The 26,926-nt window shown below is 38.1% G+C and overlaps 1 protein-coding gene and 1 non-coding gene across 3 annotated transcripts in view; one reads left to right on the forward strand and one right to left on the reverse strand.

Moving 5' to 3' along the window:
- Positions 1–54: 54 nt before the first annotated feature.
- trnag-ucc (transfer RNA glycine (anticodon UCC)) lies at positions 55–126 on the forward strand. Its single transcript has one exon. It is a non-coding gene; the product is annotated as a tRNA-Gly (tRNA).
- A 276-nt stretch (positions 127–402) lies between these two features.
- clcn2c (chloride channel 2c) overlaps positions 403–26,926 on the reverse strand; it is a 38,672-nt gene continuing 12,148 nt past the window's right edge. Inside the window, exons 9-23 of one of the 2 annotated variants that reach the window (XM_068213569.2) lie at positions 26,282–26,366; positions 23,912–24,013; positions 20,936–21,020; positions 20,203–20,358; positions 19,965–20,034; positions 17,543–17,653; positions 15,947–16,160; positions 13,200–13,333; positions 12,999–13,120; positions 11,350–11,455; positions 10,816–10,883; positions 9,457–9,495; positions 7,740–7,844; positions 7,514–7,600; positions 403–758 (exon numbers count right to left, since the gene is read on the reverse strand). In XM_068213569.2, the coding sequence (XP_068069670.2) occupies positions 615–758; positions 7,514–7,600; positions 7,740–7,844; positions 9,457–9,495; positions 10,816–10,883; positions 11,350–11,455; positions 12,999–13,120; positions 13,200–13,333; positions 15,947–16,160; positions 17,543–17,653; positions 19,965–20,034; positions 20,203–20,358; positions 20,936–21,020; positions 23,912–24,013; positions 26,282–26,366 (1,628 nt within the window). In that variant the 3' untranslated portion in view covers positions 403–614. 2 annotated transcript variants of the gene reach the window in all.

The raw sequence follows: 26,926 nt of genomic DNA on the forward strand, positions 1-26,926 counted from the left end.
TGTTTTGGATATTGGGTGCAGTTCTTTTAGAGCGATGGTTCCCTGTATGACCATGCGTTGGTGGTATAGTGGTGAGCATAGCTGCCTTCCAAGCAGTTGACCCGGGTTCGATTCCCGGCCAACGCAAAAATCTGATTTTCACTTTTCTTTATGTACACATGTTGATTTGTTAGTTTCTCTCTGCTTCAAACCATTTACAAGTCATTCAATCATTGTCCCTCGGCTTAGTCCCTTTATTCATCAGGGGTCGCCAAAGAATGAACCGCCAACTATTCCAGTATATGTTTTACACGGGGTGCCCTTCCAGCCACAGCCATGCACCCACCCACCCACACACCCACACCCACACACACACACACACATTAATACTCAAAACAAAAAATCTGAATATCAGAGCACGCGTCGAGTCTTAAATATTTTAGTTAATTATAGAAGCAAACACATTTTTAATTTTAACACACAGCTAAGAATGAATAGCACACACACACATTGGTTGAGGTGGTGTCTGTGTGTGTCCATTACAGAAACAAACACATCTTCACAGACATTATTTTTACACACAGTTAATCATAAATAACACACATTGGTCGCGGAGGTGTGTGTGTGTGTGTGTTTCAGCAGTCCTGGTGGTCCAGCAGTTTGTGCAGCTCACACACCTCAGGTCTCCATCCTGCAGAGCCTCGCTCTCTGAAACCGGACAGAATCGGAGAAAGAGACACACCGTCTGGTGGCATGGAGCCTGTGATGGCCTTACACAACTACACACACACACACACACAACACAGAGAGAGAGAGAGATACACAAATGTCAATGTCTTAAATGTCAATTTACACTATCCCTAATCTTGCAGTCTGCTAATTTTTCAATGAGAATAAGCTGTCGTGTTGAGATGTAACTAATATTAGGTACACACCGTGTCTACACACACAGATTTCTGCAGATTTTAAGCTCATTGAGTCTATGGACTCTATTTTAACCATCTAAGTCCAAAGTGCAGGGCGCAAACGCATTAAGGGCGTGTCAGAATCCACTTTTGCTATTTTAAGGACGTAAAAATCCGCTTTGCCCCGTGGCGCATGGTATAACAGGGTTGAGCTTATTCTCTTAATGAGTTATAGGTGTGTTTTGAGAATAAATCAGAGTCTCATCTCCCATTCCCTTTAAGAGTCAGTTGCGTCGTGCCATAGTGCATTTGATATTTACATGACAACTTTGTAAGTGTAAAAACTGAACTGGGATCTTGTTTTTTGAAAGAAAATTGTAAAGATGCTACAACCACTCACATGTAAAATGAAAATCAATAAAAAACTTAATCACAAAAAAAAAGATATTTGCGTATTGCTGTTTATCCTGTGTGTATTAAGCAGTTGTGCAAGCGAGGCGCACAACTAACGCGCTCTGCGCTGGACAATAGACCAGCTTTGGGTCCCACTTTATATTAAGTGGCCTTAACTAATATGTACTTACATAGGAATTAATAGTTTGTTACAATGTACTTATTGTGTAAATACATGTGTTTACTGTGTACTTACGCTTGATTAAATACATATATGTAATTACATCTGTAACTAACTTTTGTAAATACACTGTTGAACATCCCTTACACCTTAACCCACCCTAAAACCTACCCATACCAGCAAACCTGTCCATAACCCAACCTCTATCCCAACTCAGAAGCACCACAAGTGCTCTCAAATACATTATAAACACAGTAAGTACATTGTATTTATTTTTTTATGTAAGTACTTAGTAGTTAGGGACACTTAATATAAAGTGGGACCCAGCTTTGATCTGATCTATTGAACAGTCTATTTAAGTTCCTCAAAATAGCAATACACCTCAACACGCCTCCTTTTTAGATCAGAAGGCCTATAGGCGCACATATGGTATTTGATATATAAACAGCGTGGCGCAAAACGTCAAAACGACTCTTGCGGCGAGCTGAAACTAGGAAATAACAATTGCGTTGCGCCTTGCGCCGGGTGTATGATATGGCCCAAAATGTGCGGCGAGTTGAGAGCCCCTGTGCTGGGTTCAGTGACTGGCGGCGCTCTCCCCTATGCTGCTGTGAAGGTGTGTCAGATCAGATGTGTGTGTGTGTGACAGGCAGCCCTCACGCGCGCTTGTTATAACTATTATTATTATTATTTTTTTTTTAGATTTATTAATCATTTATTACAAAGCATCAGATCTGTGTCATGTCCAGAGGAAGACAGCATAAAACAACTGTGGAACCCACTATCCCATGATTAACTTTCATACATGGCATTTACACAAATATTTGGGAGTCATTACATAATCCTTGATCTGATTTATGGAAGACTTCCACAGAGTATTGGGAAAAAAATGGATGGGGGGGAAAAACAAAATGGGTTTTCGTTATAATCAATATGAATATTCCGACCAAACTGAATACAATCCAAGGGCGTAGGTTTGCACTTGACATTGGTGGGGACGGGTGAATCAAACAACACATATAAGCTATTATTTATTTAACTGCTATTAAAATATATTAATAATCCTCTCTTCATACAGTTTATTAAGTTTTCAGCCTGTAGCCAAGGGGGTTTGGGTGGTTAAAAAGACCATAAGTTGAATTATTGTTATTATTTTAAACTTTTTCATATTATTAAAATGGCCAAATTCTGACCAAGGAAAGTTGAATGTTCTGGCTAGTTTTCATTTTCACTTCAGTGTTTAATTTAAACTTGTTTCTACAGATTTATTTATTTTTTTAATGTAATGATAGATAGAATAGATTTATAAATAGATAAAATTTGTATTTTGAAACAAGGATCTTTTCATATTTTGTTTCCAAAGATGTCATTTATATAACTAAAAATAACTTAGTTTGAATGCATAATTGTGAATAAACACTTAAAATAGTAAAATAGTGTGGTAAGCAATTTGACAGAAAGGTTGAAAATATTTTTTGGTACATCAAAAAGTGTGGTTATGATAACCATCCGACAAGATAACCCAGCAAACATTAGTTTAGAGGTCTGCATAAATTTCAGAATAAATCGCGGGAGCGGTCGGTAACGGGTTTAATTTGGGACGGGAGCGGGCTGTCTAGCAATATCGCGGATATTGCTATGCGAATGAGAGAGAGAGAGAGAGAGAGTTTTCCCAGATAGCAAAATACACTCGGGCCAGTTCCGGCTAGATTCTCGCCTGCCAGAGACTTACCACTCAGCCCGGCTCCGGCTGCCGGACTCCGGATGCTTGTGGACTCACTGCCCGATTCCGGCCAGATGCGGCGGCCGTAAGCGAGCCGACGCTGCCGCATCCGCGCCGGAATCGGCCCGAGAGTAATGTGCGCTGCGGCCCGGAGCTGGCGCGACTCAGTATTTATAAACCTTTATATAAAACCTTTTGGTATTACATTGGTACTTGATACATGGTATTACAAGCCTTTGAGTTGATATAACAGCAAACGCCTGTGTGTCTGCTTGGTGCTTGTGTGCGTGTATGAGAGAGAGAGATTTGTCTGTGTGTGTGTGTGCTTGGTGCTGTTTGTGTGAGTGTGTTTATACAGACAGCTTGGCTGTCTGGACTATATAGCTGGGGGATTTTCGGTTTTGTTCTCCCCCGCTCTTTAGCGGGATCGGGCAATAATATCCAGCTGCAGACCCGCAGAACCACACACGCTTTAGGCACACACAATCTAGGACACACAATCTAGGCAAACCATATATGGTTATGACGGATGTTAAAGTTATAACGTCTTTTTGGACATCGTCATCGATATATTTTGATGTATATGATTAATAAATATTGCACACAATAAACAATAGTGTTTACTTTACTTTATTTCACAAATATTGCGATTGAGACGGCCGAATGGGGAGCATTGTTTCCGATCGCCATTCAATATAATAGAGTGAACAGTTTTTAATCAGTCATTATAGCTGATCAATCTTTATTACCTGACAATAAATTGGCAGATACACGTTTGCTGGCCTTGCTGAATGATCTCATTTGGACAGGTTTAATTTATATAATGGATTAATTTATGATGAAGGAAATAATAGCAAGTTAAGATAGGCAATAATACATTATATGTAATAAAAATATTTTTACATGTAACAAATGTATAACACTATATTAATATTTTACTCAAGCGGTGTTTATTAGCTTAATTTTCTAATAACCTTTTAATTAATGATTTCCCACATTTAATACTCTTAATAAAACTATTAATAAAATATTAACTATTGATAAAAAAGTCATAAGTGTATACACACACACACACACACACACACACACACACACACACACACACACACACACACACACACACACACACACACACACACACATATATATATATATATAACAGCTTTAACAGTGACAGTTTAGTAAAAGATAGTAGTTTATATATAAACTTATAAATATAATCAGTTAAGATAATCAGTTTATAACTATATTGTTTAAATGGTTAACTATAGTAGGCTAATTTATTTTAAAGTGACATTATTGTTTGCTTTTTTATATTTTACAACAACGTGATTTTAACGAAGTATGATAATATTAAGAGCTTGAATTAGTTTATTACACTTAATCCAACAATTAGACGGTCTGTTATGTTTTCTTTGTGTATATGGACACATGAATAAAGTCATAAGTGTCTTTAACCGATTATTTTTATTGACATAATTTAAAGTCAGAAACTGCAGAGACTTTAAAATGATCGTTACGATATAATAATAAAATTGACTGAAATGGGAAACCATATTTGTGAAATTCAATAGGTGGCGATAATGCTAAAGAGTCAGTTACCATTTATGGTTTGCCTAGATTGTGTGTACTAGATTGTGTGTGCCTCAAACGTGTGTGGTTCTGCGGGCCTGCAGCTGGAAATATCTCGGATCGGGCGCGGCGGGCAGAAAAAGGGGCGGGTCGGGCAGCGGGACAATAAATTCTTGATACAAGCGGGAGCGGTCGGGTTCGGGCTAAAACCTGGCGGGTGCGGGCGGGAGCGGGATTCAAAATTTAGTCCCGCACAGATCTCTACATTAGTTCTTAAAATGTCACTAAAATGCAATATTATGCATAATTAAAAAGAAGGCAAAAAACTGCAACAAGGTTCAGTTGTTTAAAAAAAACACGCCTGATAGTGTAATGTTAAAAAAAATGTTTAACTGATAAGGAGAGAGTTTAATAAAGACTTATGTTAGCCATATTGCAAATGAAACGTCTCATATATCAGTATTGTGCCTATACACAGGCTGTATTTTTTCTGATAAATTGTTTCAACTGAAATTGGACTCTGAGAGATTAGGAGAACTGGCGGGATTGTATACTTTAGCTGTTTATTCTGCAGTTAGTTTTCAGGGCATATTATTCACAGACTAGAATATCAGCCTGCTATAACAACATGACTGTGCATCAAAGCGGGAGAAAACACGAGCATTAACCCCATAATCATGATGGACTCATTCTGTAGCGAACTTGCATTATGTGACACACTTTCATTGAAAAAAGCTCCTTATGTCCACCTCTCTCTTTCTTTATTTGCTGCCACCATCCTCACTCGTGTGTCACCCAACATACCTTATTCTTGCACGGGAAAAAAAACAATCCATTGCATTTGGCGCTGCTTGTATCTGAAGGCAGCCACAGCCTCTCACATAAAAGAAAGGAAAGGCACAGCCAATCAAAATGTCCATATGTGTTTTGGGGGCGGGAGGACTCAAGAAGAGAACGTGATTTAACCTGCGTGTCTAGGTTAATGTTGACAGCGCGATTTTTTAAAAAGTGGATTAAATTATTGGTGGGGACATTTCTATGGCCGGGGGATACTGGTGGGGACGCGTCACCTCCGTCCACCCTAAATCTACGCCCCTGATACAATCTTACATCAACAACAGATGGCAAGCAACGCGTTGATAATAATAAATAATCAAATTTGATTACAAACAACCTAACGAGTTGTTTAGCACGTGTGCATCGCTGCTGTTATGTTTTACACATGTAATATTTTTTCCTGGAGCGATTTAAAGCAAAATACACAATGACACTCAATCGAAATTATTCGATTATTCGAGGAACATGGTTACTTACTGAGTTATTAACGCTCAGCAATACCACATGAAGAAAGGACGGACTTTGAAGGAATAAACCATGTGAGGAGAGCTCCATTATAGTGCACTGGATAAGTCTAGACTAGTGTTGCCAACTTGGCGATTTTGTCGCTAGATTTAGCGACTTTTCAGACCCCCCTAGCGACAAATTTTCAAAAAAGCAACTAGCGACACTGGAGATTTTTATAGATTCTCATGTGTTCATACTGCACATTCCCTACTCTCCTCAACGAGTTGCGGGTAATGCGCAACAAAGCGTAGTGCAAATATAAATACTCTTTATTAACCATAGGCTGTTAAATAAACAGAAATGGTAGAATGTGATGACGCCCGCAATATGCAAATTAACGTATGACGCAATCTATCAACTTTTAAGGCAAAGCTTATCATCTTTTCATTGAAAATAGTTGGCAACAGTGGTCTGGACAAGTTCCACCCATGCATGCACGAGGCAGGCAGTTCTGTACAATTACGTAATTTATTAACTTAAAGATATCGGCCTAATTATGACATTGGATTGATAACGATAATCTTAAAAATAGCATTTATTGGCCGATAACGATATGGCCGCCGATATATCGTGCAGCTCTAATAATATGTATCATTTAAAAAAAGTTTTGGCACAATAGCTCCCCACCCCCCACCCCCCCATGTGTGGTGCCACTTTGCGCTGCATATACTGCATACCACCTTTTTGCGCCACTGAATATTATTATATAGGAGACTTGATTTATTTACCAAATAAGTGGATCTAATAGGGTTTGCATTGTAAGCATTACATAAAAGTTAAAAACATATTCGATTTTATTTCATCTTTTGAGTTTCTAGTCACGATACTCACAAAATCTTTCACGTAAATCTGCAGATTTTTTACAAATAACAAAGAAGGTCTGCAGATTCTGTCTGGCCCTATCACTGAAAAAAGTGTTGCATGCAGAACTGTTGCAAACAATTTATTTGTGTTGAATTTAAACAAACATATTAAGTTTATTAATGTTTAACTTAATTTGTTTGTTTAAATTCAACACAAATAAATTGTTTACAACCACTTAACGTAAAAAAATTGAGTAAATCCAAGGAGTCATCTCTGAATAATTTTTTTCAGTGTACTTGTGTGTACCTACAAAATGTGTTAAGGGGACCGTCAAAAAAACACCAGAACTACTAGCTGTGTGTTAATCTGAAAATAACAGCACATCATAGACACATGATCAAGTCTAAACTCCAATAGTACCTGGAGGCAGCCTTTATGATGCAAGCTGAGACTGCATCACTCAGAAATGCAATGTCAGACACAATGCACTCAATGGAGTGAGTGACGTCACTGTGAGGGGTGGGGTTAGGTGAGCACATTAAAAAGCATTGGATGCAGCTCAAATTGCATCTGCACCAGGTCTGCATCCAGACCCCTCTCGTAAACTCTCACCTCGTTCAGTGATACGACTCCCACTAGTCGACCCACACTGGTGACGAAAGCGTAATCCAGATTCAACACAGAGAACATGCTGTGAGTCTGTCAGAGAGAGAAGAACACGGCACATCATTCATCCAGCAAACTACACACACACACACACACACACACACACACACACACACACACACACACACACACACACTGTCACTCTCTCATAATCACTGAAACACACACACACCTTGTGCAGTGTTGTTCGATCCACCAGCTGGAAGGGGGCGGGGTCAATCTGGCAGCTGTTGAAGTTTACCTGCTCATCAAGCTGTTGCTCCTCCCATTTCTCAATCTGCATAAACACATAGAGATACTGAGATCCCGTTTACACTAATGTGTTTTCGTTTTAAAACGCATATGTTTGGCTAAGGTTACACCATTCATCCACACTACGCCAGAGTTTACGAACACTGAAAACGGAGCATTTTGGAAACGCTGGAGAGGCTGTTTTCATTCTGAAACGCTGCTGCTCCATCTCAGTGTGGATGGGGGAAAGGGAGACATCTGGAAACGGAGGCGGGGCTGCTGAGTATCGCTACCTGATTGGGGCTTTTGTGTCATTGCGTATCCTTCCCTTATTCGTCAAGCCCCTATCACATGACTATAACACATGGCTTTTACACTACCGGAAGACAGCAGACCAGCCTTCACTGTAAACAACAACACGGACACAGAAATGGGAGCGTTGTTTGCACTAGTGTCTGTTTTAGGCGCCGTTGTGCAGTAATTCGTTACGTTTAGTAACAACTCGACCTCGTCGTCTGTCCACAAAAACACCTCTCTTGCTTTCTTTGCCATCGCGTTCATTGTTCAACCGGCGTTTGTTGACTAACAATAACCAAATGCCGAGCGAGACACATGCTTCCTGTTTATACTGGAACGTGCATGCCCAGAGTGCGCGAATGGTCACGTGATATACGGTTTTGTGGCGTAGTGTGGATGGAGATATGTTCAGAAACACTAGTGTGGACGCGGATCGTTTTTGATCTAAAACGCTGTTTTAAAACTAAAACGCACTAGTGTAAACGGGGCCTGAGATGCATAGAGATTCTAGCCCCTTTCACACTTACAGACCTTTAACGGAAAATTGCCGGCAATTTTCCAGAAAGCTTGTATGTGTGAACAGGTCCTTTTTGAAAATACCGGTAAATTCGTTCTGGCTATTTTCCGGAAAGAGAAGTTGTAACATTACCGGTAATTTGCCGGAATGCTGCGCTGTGTGAATGCAGAAGGAAGATTGCCGTAATAAGCGCGTGCACGTCTAGAACGTGCTGACGTGAGACGTCTGCTTTAGCCAATCACAACAGTCAGACGCATTTACGTCCGCGCGGTTTTGTGAGAATAAAAGCCTTTGAATATTTTTCCAGACACATTAAGCTGCTAGAAGTTAGTCAGATCACGTTTATATGTTCTTCTTTATGCCAACTGTGTAAATAATCATCGATGAGATGCTTATGATAAGCCGTTGTTTGTTTACCTTCAAGCTTTGCGTGCGCCTGTGAAACAGCCTGTGAGCGCCTGCACACGCACATATTATGAACATCTCGACATGCGAAAGTGATCCTGCGAAAGTTGTTCACAATATTAATCATCCACAGAGTTTGTAATTTAGTCAAATGTTTACAAATACAAGCGCAGCCGTTTAAAGCTCATTTGTGGTGAATGATGTCAGAATTTACCGGTATGTTGGAATGGATGTGTGAATGCTCTTTTCCGGAAAATTTCCATAACGTCCTCGCCTGTGTGATCAGCGCTTTTTTGAACATACCGGTAAAGTCGTTCCGGAAATTTTCCAGATATTTACCGGTATCACTGTGTGAAAGGGGCTACTGAGTGTGTGTGTGTGTGGTGTGTGTGTGTGTGATTGTGTGTGTGTGTGAGATTGTGTCTTAAAATGTCCTCACCTCTTGAAGTATCATATCATCATGTGCATCCGGGTCATTCTACAGACAGAGAGAGAGAGACACACACACACACACACACACGGTGAGTCTCTGTGAATATGTTTGTAAGTGTGCTTCAAGCAGACCTTTTAAGACAAACTCCAGTGTTTCTACCACTGTAGACAGCCATGCTCATCGTCTCTGTGGAGCAATCAGTTAATGTGTTTGGCTGTTATTCCGAATGGTTGGTGGTTTGAGCCCACCCAGGGACGAACTAAGCCTTTTGCTGCCTTGCAACAGGGTATATGCCGAGCTAGTGCTGTTCCCATGCTGATACACTTCCGGTGAGCTGTTATTGTGAACTTTTTACCATTTTATACGGTTCCTTATACAGCATGGATGTTGTAATGTCATTAAAATACATTCAGTTCAATAAACTTTAGCATTTATTTGGTTGCTCAAGCGTAAAGCGAGACATAAAGCCGTTAGCTCGCATGCGCCCGTCAGAATCGGCAGGGTAACACAGAAGCTCCTTTGAATATACTGGGGTAAAATAAATGATCATATTATAAAGACATGGCGGGGAAATGTAATTTAATGCAGTGCTTCTTGTACAATCTGAGACCCACTTTAAATCGGATATCACTCAGCTAGTGAAGATCGCTCATTTTTAAAGAAAACAGACCTTAAACGCACCGGATTTTGCATTGGCATTCAATTCGCCGGAAGCGTTTAACCCAGGTTACAGGCAAATTAAAAGTCCTATTAGCATGCTTCAGCATATACCCCACTGCTATTTACACAGGTAAGGAAGGTACTGATGAAAACAGTCACTAGCTCCCGAGAGAGCCTCACCACAAGCCTGGATAGCTCAGAGCATGAGACTCTTAATCTCAGGGTCGTGGGTTCGAGCCCCATATTAAGTGTTTCTATTGCCTTTCTCTCTCTCTTCCCAGCAGTTTTCAGTTGGCTGTTCATTTGTGTTCACCCACCAGACCTTTTGAGACAAATTCCAGTGTTTCTACCACTGTAGGAAGGCTTGCTCAAAGTCTCTGTGGTGTAATAGGTTAGCGCGTTCGGCTGTTAATGGAAATGTTGGTGGTTTAAGCTCACACATGGACGAAATAGGCCTTTTGCAGCCTTGCAACTGCTAACATGTGCACTGGGCATAGATCCTGGGCAACGTTCTCTGCCTAGTGTAACAGGATGACATCAGGATTTAGCAGCTGACTGTTGTCCACTGCATGTATTGGTGAAGTTTTTATACCAGTTGGCTTAAATACACCACCAAACTTTACACAGTTAGGGAATTGTGTGTGTGTGTGTGTGTGTGTGTGGATGTATTTATGTGTGTGTGTATGTATGTGTGTGTGTGTTCACCTTCATTGCGTTGGTGTCCGGCCGAGAACAGAAGAATGTCTTAAAGCTCAGGCCAGAATCATAAATATCTGAGAGAAATAAAACACACACACACACACACACACACGCGAGAGAGAGTGTGTCAAATTACAAGATTTACACTTAATCTTTTCTCTAGTCTTTAAGTGTACACTTAGCGGTTGACGTGTAAAGTGCATACTTCATGTAGTAAAATATCTGATCAAGTGCACTAAATGATAAAAACAGATGAATTAATGCAAAATCAATTATAAATATTATATTATTAATTAAACTATATTATAAATATTGTAATACATTAAGGAATGCAGATAATATTCTAAAGTATGTATTATACTTATAATATATAATAATATTTAATAAGAAGATCTTAAAGGTTAATTAAATAATTTCAATATTTATACTATTTTTTATGATTTTATTAACGCACACATGATACTTTTATTTTGTAAAAATGTCAAATAGTTTTCATGCTTTAAAATCTAAGTTAGGAGTGAGTGTGAGTTCATTTATTACTGTTGTTTAACTGTTCCTCGTCTGCAGTCGGTCTCTTCAGAGCAGATTTCAGAGGTGTAGAAGGAGAAACATGAGCAGAAGCAGATGAAGAGTCTTCTGTGGCCGTCTACAACACACACACAAACACAAACACACACACCACACACACACCACACACACACACACACACACACACACACACACACACACACACACACACACAAAATTACGTATTTGTGAAAAATAAATCCGTGTTAAAAGAATGAAATGCTGGATGATGATATTGATGTTTTGCTTTTGCTTGGAAAAATAAAAATGACAAATAAAATATGAATAAATAATAAATATACAAAAATAAAATAAAATAATGAACATTAATAATACAATGCAATAAAATAAAGAATGAATAAAATAAAATACATTAAATAAAATGGCATTTTTATAAAACTAAACTAAAGAATGATTCAATAAAAAAATTCAATAAAATAAGTCATTAACCAATTAAAATAGATAAAATAAAATAACAATTAAGACACTTTAACAAAATAATGATCAAAATAAAATAAATCAACTAATTAAAAAAATATTCAAAATAAAAGAATAATTAATCAAATTAAACAAAACAATTATCAAAATTAAATAAATTACTAATTAAATACAAATTAATAAAATAAAATATAAATTAACTTAAATAAAATAATTATCATATTAAAATTGATTACAGTTATACATATACACACACACATATATATATATATATATATATATATATATATATATATATATATATATATATATATATATATATATATATATATATATATATATATATAATGAAATAAAAAAAAAAATTGAATTAAAATTAAACTAAAGAATAATTAATTTAAAGTTAAATAGAAGACATTAACCAATTAAAATTATTAAAATAAAATAACACTTAATACAATTAAATAAATGATCAAACTAAAATAAAAAAATGGAATGGCAATGAATAAAATAGGAAATAATTTAAATAAAAGGAAATAATAATAATATTATAAATAAATAACTTAACAAATAAATAAATAAATTAACTAATAAAATAAAGGAAGTATAAAACAACAATTAAAAAATACTAAATAATGACCAAAATAATATTTAATTTAAATAAAATAATAATAAAAGTAAAGTAAATTAAAATAAAACACAAATTAATGAGATAAAAACAAAAAAGAATAAAATAAAATATTAACTAATTAAAATTAAATTAAACAAAATACTTGTCAAATTAAAATAAAATGTACTTAAAAAAGTAACAAAATAAAATAAAATGTAAACAAATTTAAATAAAATAACAATTAATAAAATAAAACTAAATAACGGTGAATTAAATAAAAATAAAATAATTAACAAATAATAAAATAAAGAACAACTTAAAATTAAATAATTCAATTAAACAACATAATGGTCAAATTATAATAAAATACAATTGGAAAAAATTACAAAATAAAAAGTTATAAAATAAAATAAAATAAATCAACAAATTAAAATAAAATAAGAATTATTAAAAATGCAACAAAATAATGATGAAATTAAAATAAAATAAAACTTAAAATAAATAAACAAACAAATATAAATTTGAATAAAACAATGATTATTACTTTTTATTTTAAATGAATTAGTGTTGTGACCTGGAAGTGAACTTTGCTGCGGGCAGGTATGCTGTAGGCTCCGCCCCGCAGGTATTGCGTTCGCTCTATCAGGAGCGCCAACAACTGAGCTCGCTCAATAGAGCCCAAAAGCAGCATCGACTCTGAGAAACACAGTCAAAAACACACACTGATCAGACACACACTGCATTAATATTCACAATCTAAGGTGTGCTTCTGTACCTGTGGATTTCACCATGGGCACCGTCTTCAGATTCCCTGAGCACAGGATCTTGAACACGTCTCTGTATGTGGAGTTGAATGTGATGAAGCGAACATCCCTATTCATGAAGTCCTCCACATGGATCTTACTGTTCCTACAGACGGAAATAAACAAACCAAAGCGTGAGAAATATGATTCAACCTGCATTACTGTGGAAACTGTGATCCACTTTTGACACTTCAGACTAGTTAAAACACTTCAGGTCGACCATGAAATTAAAATGTGCTCTTCTTATTGTTTATGAAGTAGTGCTGGTTAAAAATGATGTATCTGTTGTCCTCATAATGTTTAATCAAATATCATAACCCTCCCTCCCTCTCGAAATGACTTCTTCACTTCTGGTCACATGGAATACCTTTAGGGCGGAGCTATCTGTCATTTAGGGTGTAACTATCAGTCCTTTAGGGCGGAGCTGTCAGTCACTTATTGTGGGGCTATAAGTGCTTTAGGGAAGGGCTATCAGTCCTTTAGGGTGGAGCTGTCAGTCATTTAGGGTGGGGCTATCAGTCCTTTAGGGCGGAGCTATCTGTCATTTAGGGTGGGGCTATCAGTCCTTTAGGGTGGAGCTGTCAGTCATTTAGGGTGGGGCTATCAGTCCTTTAGGGTGGAGCTGTCAGTCATTTAGGGTGGGGCTATCAGTCCTTTAGGGTGCAGCTGTCAGTCATTTAGGGTGGGACTATCAGTCCTTTAGGGCGAAGCTGTCAGTCACTTATTGTGGGGCTATAAGTGCTTTAGGGAAGGGCTGTCAGTCCTTTAGGGTGCAGCTGTCAGTCATTTAAGGTGGGGCTATCAGTCCTTTAGGGCGGAGCTATCTGTCATTTAGGGTGGGACTATCAGTCCTTTAGGGCGAAGCTGTCAGTCACTTATTGTGGGGCTATAAGTGCTTTAGGGCAGGGCTATCAGTCCTTTAGTGTGGAGCTGTCAGTCATTTAGGGTGGGGCTATCAGTCCTTTAAGGTTGAGCTATCAGGCATTTAGGGAGGAGCTATTAGTCCTTTAGGGCAGGGCTATCAGTGCTTTAGTGTGGAGCTGTCAGTCATTTAGGGTGGGGCTATCAGTCCTTTAAGGTTGAGCTATCAGGCATTTAGGGAGGAGCTATTAGTCCTTTAGGGCAGGGCTATCAGTGCTTTAGGGTGGAGCTGTCAGTCATTTAAGGCAGGGCTATCAATCATTTAGGGTGGGGCTATCAATTGCTAAGGGAGGGGCTATCAGTCATTTAGGGTGGAGCTATCAGTGCTTTAGGGTGGGGCTAACAGTGCTTAATGGTCAGACTATCAATGTTTTAGGGTGGAGCTATCAGTCCTTTAGGGAGGAGCTATCAGTGCTTTAGGGCGGAGTTATCAGAGCTATCATTTAGGGTGGGGCTATCAATTGCTAAGGGAGGGGCTATCAGTCATTTAGGGTGGAGCTATCAGTGCTTTAGGGTGGGGCTAACAGTGCTTAATGGTCAGACTATCAATGTTTTAGGGTGGAGCTATCAGTCCTTTAGGGAGGAGCTATCAGTGCTTTAGGGCGGAGTTATCAGAGCTATCATTTAGGGTGGGGCTATCAATTGCTAAGGGAGGGGCTATCAGTCATTTAGGGTGGAGCTATCAGTGCTTTAGGGTGGGGCTAACAGTGCTAAATGGTCAGACTATCAATGTTTTAGGGTGGAGCTATCAGTCCTTTAGGGAGGAGCTATCAGTGCTTTAGGGCGGAGTTATCAGAGCTATAGCAGACAGTCATTTAGGGCAGGGCTATCAATCATTTAGGGTGGGGCTATCATTTGCTAAGGGAGGGGCTATCAGTGCTTTAGGGCGGAGTTATCAGAGCTATAGGGTGGAGCTGTCAGTCATTTAGGGAGGAGCTATCAGTGCTTTAGGGAGGAGCTATCAGTGCTTTAGGGCGAGGCTAAAAGTGCTTTATGGTCAGACTATCAGTTTTTTAGGGTGGAGCTATCAGTCATTTAAGGTGGAGCTATCAGTTTTTTAGGGTGGAGCTATCAGTCATTTAGGGTGGAGCTGTCAGTTATTTAGGGTGGAGCTGAGCTGTCAGTCCTTTAGGGCAGGTTTATCATTCATTAAGGGAGGGTCTATCAGTCATTTAGGGAGGGGCTATTAGTCTTTTAGGGCAAAGCTGTTAGTCTTTTAGGTAGGAGCTATCAGTGCTTTAGGGTGGAGCTATCAGTCATTTAGGGTGGAGTTATCAGTTCTTTACGGCAGAGCTAACAGTGCTTTAGAATGAGACTATCGGTGTTTTAGCGTGGAGCTATCAGTCCTTTAGGGTGGAGCTATCAGTCATTTAGGGAGGAGCTAACAGTCCTTTAGGGTGGAGCTATCAGTCATTTAGGGAGGAGCTAACAGTCCTTTAGGGTGGAGCTATCAGTCATTTAGGGAGGAGCTAATAGTCCTTTAGGGTGGAGCTATCAGTCATTTAGGGAGGAGCTAACAGTCCTTTAGGACAGGGCTATCAATCCTTAAGGGCAGGTCTGTCATTTATTAAAGGAGGGGCTATCAGTCACTTAGGGAGGAGCTATCAGTGCTTTGGGGTGTAGCTATCAATCCTTTAGGGTGGAACTATCAGTGCTTGAGGGCGGAGCTTTAAGTGCATTTGTGCAGGGTTATTGGTGCTTTAGGGCGAAGCTATCAGTCATTTAGGAAGGGGCTATCAGTACTTTAGGGTAGAGCAATGAAATGTAAATCAAACGCAAAGTAAACACAGATCCTCACTCCCTCTGTCCCCATCTGAGCAGCGGCAGGTAAGGCAGTCTCTTGATGCGGATGACGGTGTCGTAGATGGAGGGCTGCAGGCTCTGAGACACCATGTTGGAGAGGATGACGGAGATCAGGATGGGCAGAGAGTAGCTGAGGTGACCCGTCAGCTCCATCATGATCACGGCGGTCGACATGGTGTGTGTGACTCCTGCTGTTAGAGCCGCCGCTCCTGCAAACATCCAGAAAGCAGAAAAACACTCATCTGTCAGAACTTAAGAGGGTGGAAACTGATTATATGTAATCTGTATTATGTGATCAGATTACTTATAATTAGTGTAAACTGCGTTTACAAATATGCATAATCAGATTACCATTATTTTTTTAATGGATTACATTTGCGGCAGGGCAGTCTCATGAGCATTTTGTCAGTAAAGCTAGTTCTAGTAAAACTCCAGCATGTGCATTTAGATAGAGCAGAGTTTACTGAAAAGTACGGCCAGACAGAATCTGCGGACAGTTTTTGCTGCTTGTAAAAAATCTCCGGATTTATGCTGAATGATTTTGGGAGTATCATAGCTAAAAGCTTAATATATATATATATATATATTTATACAGTTGAAGTCAGAATTATTAGCCCCCCTGAATTATTAGCCCCCCTGTTTATTTTTCCCCCAATTTCTGTTTAACATAAAGCAGATTTCTTTAGTACATTTCTAATCATAATAGTGTTAATAACTCATCTCTAATAACTGATTTACTTTCTCTTTGCCATGATGACAGTAAATAATACTAGACTAGATATTCTTCAAGACACTTCTATACAGCTTAAAGTGACATGTAAAGGCTTCACTAGGGTAATTAGGCAAGTTATTGTATAACAGTGGTTTGTTCTGTAGACAGTCGAAAGAAAATAAAGCTTAAAGAGGCACATAATTTTGTCCCTAAAATGGTGTTTAAAAGATTTAAAACTGCTTTTATTCTAGCCGAAATAAAACAAATAAGACTTTCTGTCTGTGAAAATTTCCTGAATCTGTTTAACATCATTTGGGAAATATTTAAAAAAGAAGAAAACAATTCAAAGGGATTCTGACTTCAACTGTGTGTGTGTATATATATATATATATATCAGAGCTCGATATTGTGTTCCGGTGTGTGGTACATGCCCTTTCCGTAGGGAATCTGTAATTGTAAAATTGTTTCGGGATTTGTAAAAGTGTTTTGCGTCTTGTTCATTTGTTTTTTCAAAAATGTAAATTTGTTGTGTCCTTGGTAAAATTGTTTTTCCTATGTAATTGTGTCTGATGATACGTAAAAATGTTTTTCAAAATGTAAATTTGTCTCGAGCTTTGTAAAAGTGTTTCACACTTTGTAATGTTGTTTTGCACTTCCCGGCCACCGTAGTGCATATACCTTATTATATTTTGCTTGCAAATGTTTTTTTTTCTTTTCTTTATATTGATCCATACCAAAACAGAACCCAGAATCAAACGAGTTCAGCGAGAATTCCATATAGTTGATTAGTATATATAGTGAGTGTTTCTTCTTTACAATGAACCGCTTAATGCCTCCCCATTTGTAAGTCTTGGACTTTGGATAAAAGCAGCTGCTCACCCACAACAGCATAAGCTCCAGGAACTATGGGATATATGTGTCCATCTGTGTTGAATCCTTCTGGAAACAAAGTGGCCATTCCTTCACCAATCAAACGGCCAAACCCAGCACCTGAAACACACACACACGAACACACACACACGCATGCAAACAGAAACAGTCAATAGGTCATCAAATAAAAAGACTAGAAAACATTTGCTAGCGAAGGTCAGAAAGTAATCTCTGCTTACTAAAGCTGCGTTTATTTGATCAAAAATACTTTGAAAACGGTGAAATATTATTATAAATAAAAATAGCCAGTTCCTATTTGATTGTATAGTAAAGTGTCATTTCGAGTTCACACTTGTGAACACTCATGATTGATTATAAAGCGTGTTTGGCATGCTGTCCCAGGAGAGAGCCCTGATCTCATAAGATCCTCGAGCCCGGGGCTCCCTCCCGTTTGCAAGGCGAGAGGGGAGTTTGAGCTCAGGTAGATGTGGGGAAGTAGTAGCTAATGAACAAATAGTGATCGCTCTTAAGAGATAACTACTGACTAGGAGCATGTCTATGGTGCAGATTTGGAACTTAAGTTGCTGTTTTTGGACGGTGGGAGGAAACTGGGGAACCCGGGGAAAACCCACGTGAGCAATAGGAGAACGTGTAAACATCGCACAGAAACGTCAGCTGGCTTGGTAAAGACTAGAACCAGAGACGTTCTTGCTGTGAGGCAACAGTGCTAACCACTGGGCCACCGTGCCACCCATCTAGGAAAGGAGGAGGAGTAGAGGTGGAAGGGGGGATTCTTCAAAACGAAGATGACTGTGATATGGAGCTGAGGGTATTTATACTGGCTTAGGAATCGTCTGATTGGTGAATCCTAAAGTGAATAATGCAGGGCCCGCTGTAAGCAACCATAAGCACGTCATCCTCTTTATATTAGTTTATAAATAAACTTCACTTATATCTGTGATGTAAAGTCTTCAGAGTCGCATGATCCTTCAGAAATCAGTCTAGCATGAGGATCAAGAAATATTGATGAATATTGTTACTGTCATATTTTGAGCGTTTTTCAAACTAATTTTCTTACGTTATAAAAGTCTTTACTGTATCAGTTCTATAAATTTTAAGGTTTAAAACCCAATTTGACACGAGTAGCAGTGTGATATGGCTGTATATCGGCACTGGTGGGAGGCATGCGTAGGTCAACTGCCTTAGTCTTCCACCAGTGACAATATACAGCCACATCGCACTGCTATGAGTGTGATATTGCATTTATACAACAGTTCAAAGGCATAATCGTGTATCTAAATAAAGAAAACACGGATAGTCTTCAAAACCCTTTTGTAAGAGGAACTACTTTCTTCCGCCATTCATACAAATCTGCAGCCGACGTCAGAACAGCAGAAGCCGTTACTAATTCACCAATGTCACTTTAGAGCTAGTGTTTGAGTGATTCTCTAGCGTAATGTCTAAAGCGATGACAAAACAGCTGATTTTGCTGACACTTTAAGATTACAAGGCTGAACAGCATGAAATGCCATCAGTCTACGGAGATTTCCCAGTATTTCTCTGCTGCATTCGGGAGATCACAATATTACTATGATATAAATACAGCACTACAACATACAAAAGAGAGAGATTTACCCGTTTAATAATGATTTGATCAGCTGTAGTTTAAAATTATGCTGGTTTTCTCTTAGGTCTTATCATGTAGTTCTGTCGCCATCTTGTGGATACATTAACAGTCTTTGGTCTACTCTGCATGGCAGGCTAATGACCGCCGAAGTGCTGTCTCTCAGAAATTATGAATATTTAAAATAGGCACTACCCTTATAAATAAACTGCATAGTAGCAATCCAAACAACTACATTCTCGACTAAAAAAACCTCGAAAGTACATTTTGTTGCCCAACAGCAGGAATAATGGTCAAACTGTAGAGTGTCCTCTGCTTGTTGCTGTATGTGGGCGGAGTAATACACAAGGGTGAAAGGTAAAGAGTCTGGTCGAGTGCTTTTACTGGCAGAAAATCGCATGGCTATCAGCCAATCAGATTCAAGAACCAGACAAAACTGTGTATATATATATATATATATATATATATATATATATATATATATATATATATATATATATATATATAGTGTTTATTTTAAATATTAGAATAACACATATATTATATTATATACCTATTTATCTTTTGTTGCTTTGTTACGTCTGTTTGAATGTGAATATATTTACTAGAAATTCACATACAAAACATCTATTTTCAACTGCAATGCTATTTTTTATTTTGACAAATTTAAATTTTGACCTAATAATTGATTGTGCTGTTTATTTATTTAGTGCTTTATGACTTAATATGATTTTATCCGTCATCCTCAGTGTGAACAGGCATTTATAACACTCCAATAAATACAATTTCTTTTAGATAAACACATACCGATGACGAAAATGGGAACGAAGGATCCGCATGGTATTGGGAGGGTAATGGAGAGAGCAGACATCCAGAACTACACAACAGACCACAGCAAAAATTAGTAAAACACAACACACACCAATCTGACATTCATTAATATTCCTTTGACTTAGTCTCTTATTTATCAGGGGTCACCACAGCGGAATGAACCGCCAACTATTCCAGCATGTCTTTTATGTGAACAAAAGTGTGGTTTTTGTACCTTCATGATGACAAAGACAAAGAGGACGACGAAGACGTTAGCGTACGGATGTTTCCACGCCGCTAAATGGTCATTATCGTCGAAGTCTTTCACGATGCTGTGATTGGACCAGGTGCGATCGTCAAAAAATGAGATCAGGGAGTACCGTTGTGTGAGCTGGAAGGAGGAAATGATGTCAGAAATGTCAGACAGCAGCACAGTTTTCATCGGTTTATTTACAAAGGCATTGGTTTTCATGTTTAATTGATGATCGTGCATGTTACAGTATGTTGATTAGTTGTGTTTATGCATGTGTGTGTTTGTGTTCGTTTATTTAACGATAACGGTATAGATTAACGGTATAGGGTTTGGGTATACTGTGTGTGTGTGCGCATTTCTCCGTGTCTGTTTGTGTGTGTGTGCGAGAGAGAGTGTGTGTGTGTGTGTATGTGTGTTAGGACTTGCACAGAGTAGTGGATTGGTCAACTTTAACGCTCTGTCGTGACACTTTTTGGTTGTCGTCGACTAGTCGCGCTGCGCATATAACGTGTGGTTTGACCTGAACCACCTGGCAGCTTTACACACAAATGTAGGTTCACCAAATGAAACTGCATTATTAAAATTAATTTAAATGATATTTTATTTTTTGTCTGATGTATGTGGTATTTGTGTGTGTATATATTTGTGTGTATGTGTGTTTTTGTGTGTGAGAGAGAGAAAGTGTTTCTGTGTGTGTGTGTGTGCGTGTTTTTACCTTTCCAGCCATGAACTGACCGAAGCCCGGTGGAAAGGTGAGTGTTGAAATCAGCACAGACGTCAAAGCAGAATAGTAGAAACAGCTAAACACACAGCACACACACAATTAGCTACACAAACATACACCTTTTCATCACTAGCTACGGGGCAGTCAGACCTGTTACGTTTTTACTAGCATAAACATTGTTGTTATCAAGTTTTAGCACAGTGCTAGCACAATGCTAACATTTTTTTACCAAGCTGGTAACATGATCTAGCACTTGGCTACTTTTTAGCATGTTTCTAAAATGTGTCGTGGTTAGCTGCTATCTTTTTAGCATGTGTTGTTAATAATGTGTCGATCAAACTGTTAGCATGTTTAATACCAAATTTCCTGATAAACAAAGTATGATATTAATGCATAGAATTTAGCACTTAACTAAAATAAATAAAACAAATTTATGTTCTGAATAGTTGCCATTATATTTCTGCAAGGTACTAATGAGCTCTATTTTGACGATCCAGGTGCAAAGCGCAGGGCGCAAAAGCATTAAGTGCATGTCAGAATCCACTTTTGCTACTTTAAGAATGGAAAAAATCCGCTTTGCGCCGTGGCACATAGTTTAACAGGGTTGAGCTTATTCTCTTAATGAGTTATAGGTGTGTTTTGAGAATAAACCAATCAGAGTCTCATCTCCCATTCGCTTTAAGAGCCAGCTGCGCCATAAGCGCATTCGCTATTTACATGACGACTTTGTAAGTTTAAAAGCTGAACGCTTCACTACCGAGAAACTTGTTAAACAGAGCATCTGCAGCGCGAGAATGAGAGATAAGCCTCCTCATTATTTACTTTCACTTTCACTCTCGTGAAACATGTTGTGCGCACAGACATCCATTAGCATATAAATAATTAATTTAGTTTGTTAAGCGCAAAGATTTGTTTCAAAACTATTTCTAATTTCCACCAAACTAATAAATGAGCAATAATAATGAAGTATATAAACTGAGCTATATCTAAATACACCTGCTGTGCCCCATATGGTCTAAAACCTGACAGGTGGGCAAATCTAAGCTTGTTTTTAATAAAACAAATATAAATATGGATATAATAAATAATACTGCTAATAATAATAACATTATACAAAAGCAAACAGTCATGAATGAACTGAAAAAGCCTCCCGAGATGAAGAAGGCATGAAGGCAGTGGTTTTTATATTTATGTAGGCTAGGTAATAATGTTTTGTAATATTTTAATCCTTTAATTCTTTTTCATATGTAAAGATATTTGCGTATTGCTGTTCATCCTGTGTGTGTTAAGCAGTGTGTATGCGAGGCGCACAACTAACAACCCACATAGCAAAATTTCTCCGGCCCAGCTCTGGCCCACACAATCAGGTTTTGCTTGGCCCACATGCCGCAGTGAATTACGGTACATGACTGGACCAAATCTGGCTTCCAGACAAGGGCCAAACACGGACCATATCTGGGCCAAGTCTCAGCAATGTTAATAACTCATAACTGGGCCTGAACTGGGCCAGATAGGTTGGTGTGTCACGATTGCAATGAAATTGATAAACCCATGGAGTGATGCGCTTTAGGCACACTATGTGCACGCTTTTTCTCAAAGTGACCTGATTGGTAGAATTTTTGTTCTTTACTCAAAAATGATTTTAGTGTATTTTAAATGTGGGTCAAGACTGGCTAAACACACATGGCCCACTTATCACATTTTTAAATCTGGGCCAAATACTACGTTTTTCATCTGGCCCAAATCTTGTGTGCTGCCTTAAAGACGGTGCCACCTCTGCCAAACCCGGGCCATGTTTGGCCCACATGCTGTATGCCAGTGCCGGATGAATGCCTGCTGTGCCAGCTTTATGCCAAATCTGGGCCAGAATTCTTTGCTACTAGGGAAGCTCTGCGCTGAACTTCAGACCTGCTTTGATATGGTCTATTGTGCAGTCCATTCTAGTTCCTCAAAACAGCAACGTGCCAGCAATGCACCTCCTTTTTTAGATCAGAATGCCTATGGGCGCACATATGAGCGCAAATGCATTTGCTGTTTAAACAGCGTAGCGCAAAACATCAAAATGACCCTTGCGCCGAGCTGAAACTAGCAAACAACAATTGCGTCGCACCTTGCGCCACATTGCGCCAGGTGTATGATAGGGCCCAATGTGTTGTTTAGCTAATTTTGAATGCTAAGCTTATGTTTTCATGCTTTAACACTCCTAAAATGTTTAGTCAAAATGTTAACATGCCAATCAAGCTGTTAGCATGTTTATTTGTTAGCAAATTTTACCATATTTTTAAGATATTGACACATTTTACAACATGTTTTAACATATGACTAAAATGTTTTTGACAAGTTGCTAACATGCTTTAGCAAGTTTGTATTTTTAACACGTAGCAGGTTTATGCTATGACAAACTGCTATTTTGTTTTGGCAAGCTAACATGTTTTTACAATGCTGAAATGTTTTGTCAAAATATGTCAATCAAGTTGTTAGCATGTTAGCAACATTTTATTAATAACATATTTTAGATTATTGGAAAATTAAGTTAGTTCATCACCAACATGTTTTCACCCAGCTGTAACATATTTATGTTCGGACAAGCTGCTATTTGTTTAAATAATATGCTAACATGTTTTAACTTTGCAAAGATGCAATGTTAAAGCTGTTATCATATTTTTACACGTGGCTAGGAAGTTCATAGCAACCTGCTAACAATTCAACGTACTACTAACTAGCTGGCATCTAGCTAACACAATGCTAATGTGTTAGCATGCTGCAGTCACGTTTAGCATGTTGTCATGTGTTTTATTATTTTGCTATTATAGATCGTAATCTTTAAGCACATTGCTAGCATTTTTATAACTTGCAATTATATATATATATATATATATGTATATGTATTATGCAATGACTATTTTCTGCTTTAAATAAACCTGATATGCTGCTTTATAGCATTAACTCGGTTTATGAAAAACTCACTTTCTCATTAATAAGCTGTTCGAGGCTTTCTTTTCCTTCACAAACAGTGTGATCTTTCCATACAGAAACACAAAAAAAGCCCCACCGAGGCCGCACACGATCCTGCGGAGAAAAAAACATTTTCATTTGCATTTTTTAGCAGTTTTTGTAGGAAGATAATAAAAAATATATATTAATAAGCCTCAATGAAAACATAATCATATTGTACATACAATAATGATGATAATAATATATATATATGAGCAATATCACACGAGTAGCAGTGCAATATGGCTGTATATCAGCACTGGTGGGAGGCGTGCATTGCCACGAGGCTTCAGGCCGAGTGCCTTAGTGCCCCCACCAGTGCCGATATACAGCAATATCGCACTGCTACTCGTGTGATATTGCGTTTATACAACAGTTTGACGGCATAATTGTGTATTTAAAAACAAAATCAAACATAGAGAGTCTCAAAAACCCTTTTGTATGAGGAACTACTTTCTTCCGGATTTAAATCATAATCTGACAGTTAAACAGTTGAGTGTGCATCTTTTAAACTTTAGGGGCTCTATTTTGATGGTGCATGCGCAGAGCGCAAAGCGCAGAACGCAAACGCTTTCAGGGCATGACAGGACGCGTTTTTGCTAATTTAAGGACGGGAAATCTGCCTTGCGCCAGGACGCATGGGCTAAAGTTGAGTTTATTTTCTTAATGAGTTATAGGTGTGTTTTGAGAATAAACCAATCAGAGTCTCATCTCCCATTCCCTTTAAGAGCCAGCTGCGTCACGCCAAGAGCGCATTCGCTATTTACAGGACGCAAAGTAAGTCTAAGTGGAAAAATTAGCATTTCACAAGCAAACAGTTCACAGAAAACTGTTAAACAGAGCATCTACTGCGTGACAATGAGAGATAATGGATCTACTTCACTTTCGCTCTTGGATAGGGAAACCTTTACGCACAGACATCAATTAGTCTATAAATAAATACTTTTGTTTGTTAAGCGCAAATATTCGTTTCAAAACTATTTCTAAATTCAGTTCTAATTTCCAGCAAACGAATAAATGAACAAAAATAATGAAGTGTGCTTAAAAACTTGAGTTATATCCTAATACACCTGCTGTGCCCCATATGGTCTAAAACCTGACAGGTGGACAAATCTAAGCTTGTTTTTAATAAAACAAATATAAATATGGATATAATAAATAATACTGCTAATAATAATAACATTATACAAAAGCAAATTGTTATGAATGAACTGAAAAAGCCTCCAGAGATGAAGAAGACATAAAAGCAGGGATTTTTCATATTTATGTAGGCTAGAAAATAATATGTTTTGTAATATTTTAATCCTTTATATTTATATCCTATATCTATTCTTATTATATCCTATATATATCCTTAATATTTAATTTTTTTCATATGTAAAGATATTTGCCTATTGCTCTCTTGTGTGTATTAAGCAGTGTGTAAGCGAGGCAGAGTTTAGACCGGGTTAGTTTTGGTCTAATGAAAAATCTATTATAGATTCTTAAAATAGCGACACGCCAGCGGTCCGCCTCAGAACACCTCCTTTTTAGAGCAGAAAAATGAGCGCTAATGCATTTGCTATTTAAACAGCGTAGCGCAACGCCTCAAAACGACTCTTGCACCAAGCTGAAACTACCAAAAGACTACTGCGACACGCCTTGCGCCACACTGCGCCGGGTGTATGATAGGGCCCTAGATCTGTAGTGTCTGCTTTTTGCTGGCTGTATGTGGGCGGAGTGATACACAAAGGGTAAAGAGGCTGTGGGAGTTCTGATATTGCAGAATATCGCACGGCTATCAGCCAATCAGATTTGAGAACCAGACAGAACTGTTGTATAAATATATATATATTATTATGCTGATCAAAACACACAAAATTACCCAATTTACCTAAGAATAAAGTGGAAAAATTAACATTAAAAAAGAAATTAATATACAATTAACAAAAATAACTAAAATATTAGTAAACAAAACAGCACTGACCCCAAGGCAATTGATAGTTCATTGAAAATAAAAAAAACAAACCAAATAAATACAATTTAACATAATTATTTATTATTTGTGCTATATAACAATATATTAAAAATAATAATCATTATTAAAATGTATTTGCCAGTGCAGCTGGAAGGGCATCAGCAGCGTAAAACATAAGCTGGATAATTGGCGGATCGTTCCACTGTGGCGACCCTTGATTAATAAAGGGACTAAGCCGAAAAAGAAAATGAATTAATTAAAAATGTACTCAATATACAAAATAACTTAATATAACTAAGATTAAAAATAAAACAGATCCTGTAAGAATAAAAATGACTACAAAAATGAACAGTAAGTACTAAAACAGAGTATGAAATACCACTGACCCCATGGCAACGAAGACTGGGAGCTCCTGCAGGTCGAAAGGAAAGTCCAGTCTGTACTTTGTTGCATAAAGAGCCATGAGCGTCTCTAGAGAACGATAATAAAAGTTATAAAAACAAACACATGCAAAACTCAGCACTTCCCCTGGTTTATCTCTGTATTAAAGTAGACCTAATATGACCCTTTAAACAAGATCTAAAATGCGTCTCTGATGTCCCTAGAGTGTGTATAGTGAAGTTTGAGCAGAAAATAGTGCACTAATAATGTTTTCAAACTCTCTGAAACTGACCCTTTGAGGTGTTTTGGTGACTGTCGCTTTAAATGCAAATGAGACTGTGCTCTTTTCAGAAGAGGGCGGAGCTACAGATGCATATGCATAAGCATAGTGACAGATGTACAACAGCAATGTGTGTGTAGTCAGTGCTGGTCAGGTGTGCATGTGTGCTTCAGTGTGAGTGTGTGCTTGATGCTTCTGTCAGTCTATGTCGCTCCAGTTGCTGTTCATCTAAAACTCCACATCTATAATCCGCTTAGTCTATCCTGACATCATCTTCAGCAGCTCAAACACTCTAATGGCTAATGGACAGACGGCTGCTTCTCACTCAGGGCTGCTGTTTATGCTAATGAGATGGAGAGATGGGCACTAG

This window comes from Danio rerio, chromosome 15, assembly GCF_049306965.1.
Source record: "Danio rerio strain Tuebingen ecotype United States chromosome 15, GRCz12tu, whole genome shotgun sequence".
Lineage (NCBI taxonomy): Eukaryota > Metazoa > Chordata > Actinopteri > Cypriniformes > Danionidae > Danio > Danio rerio.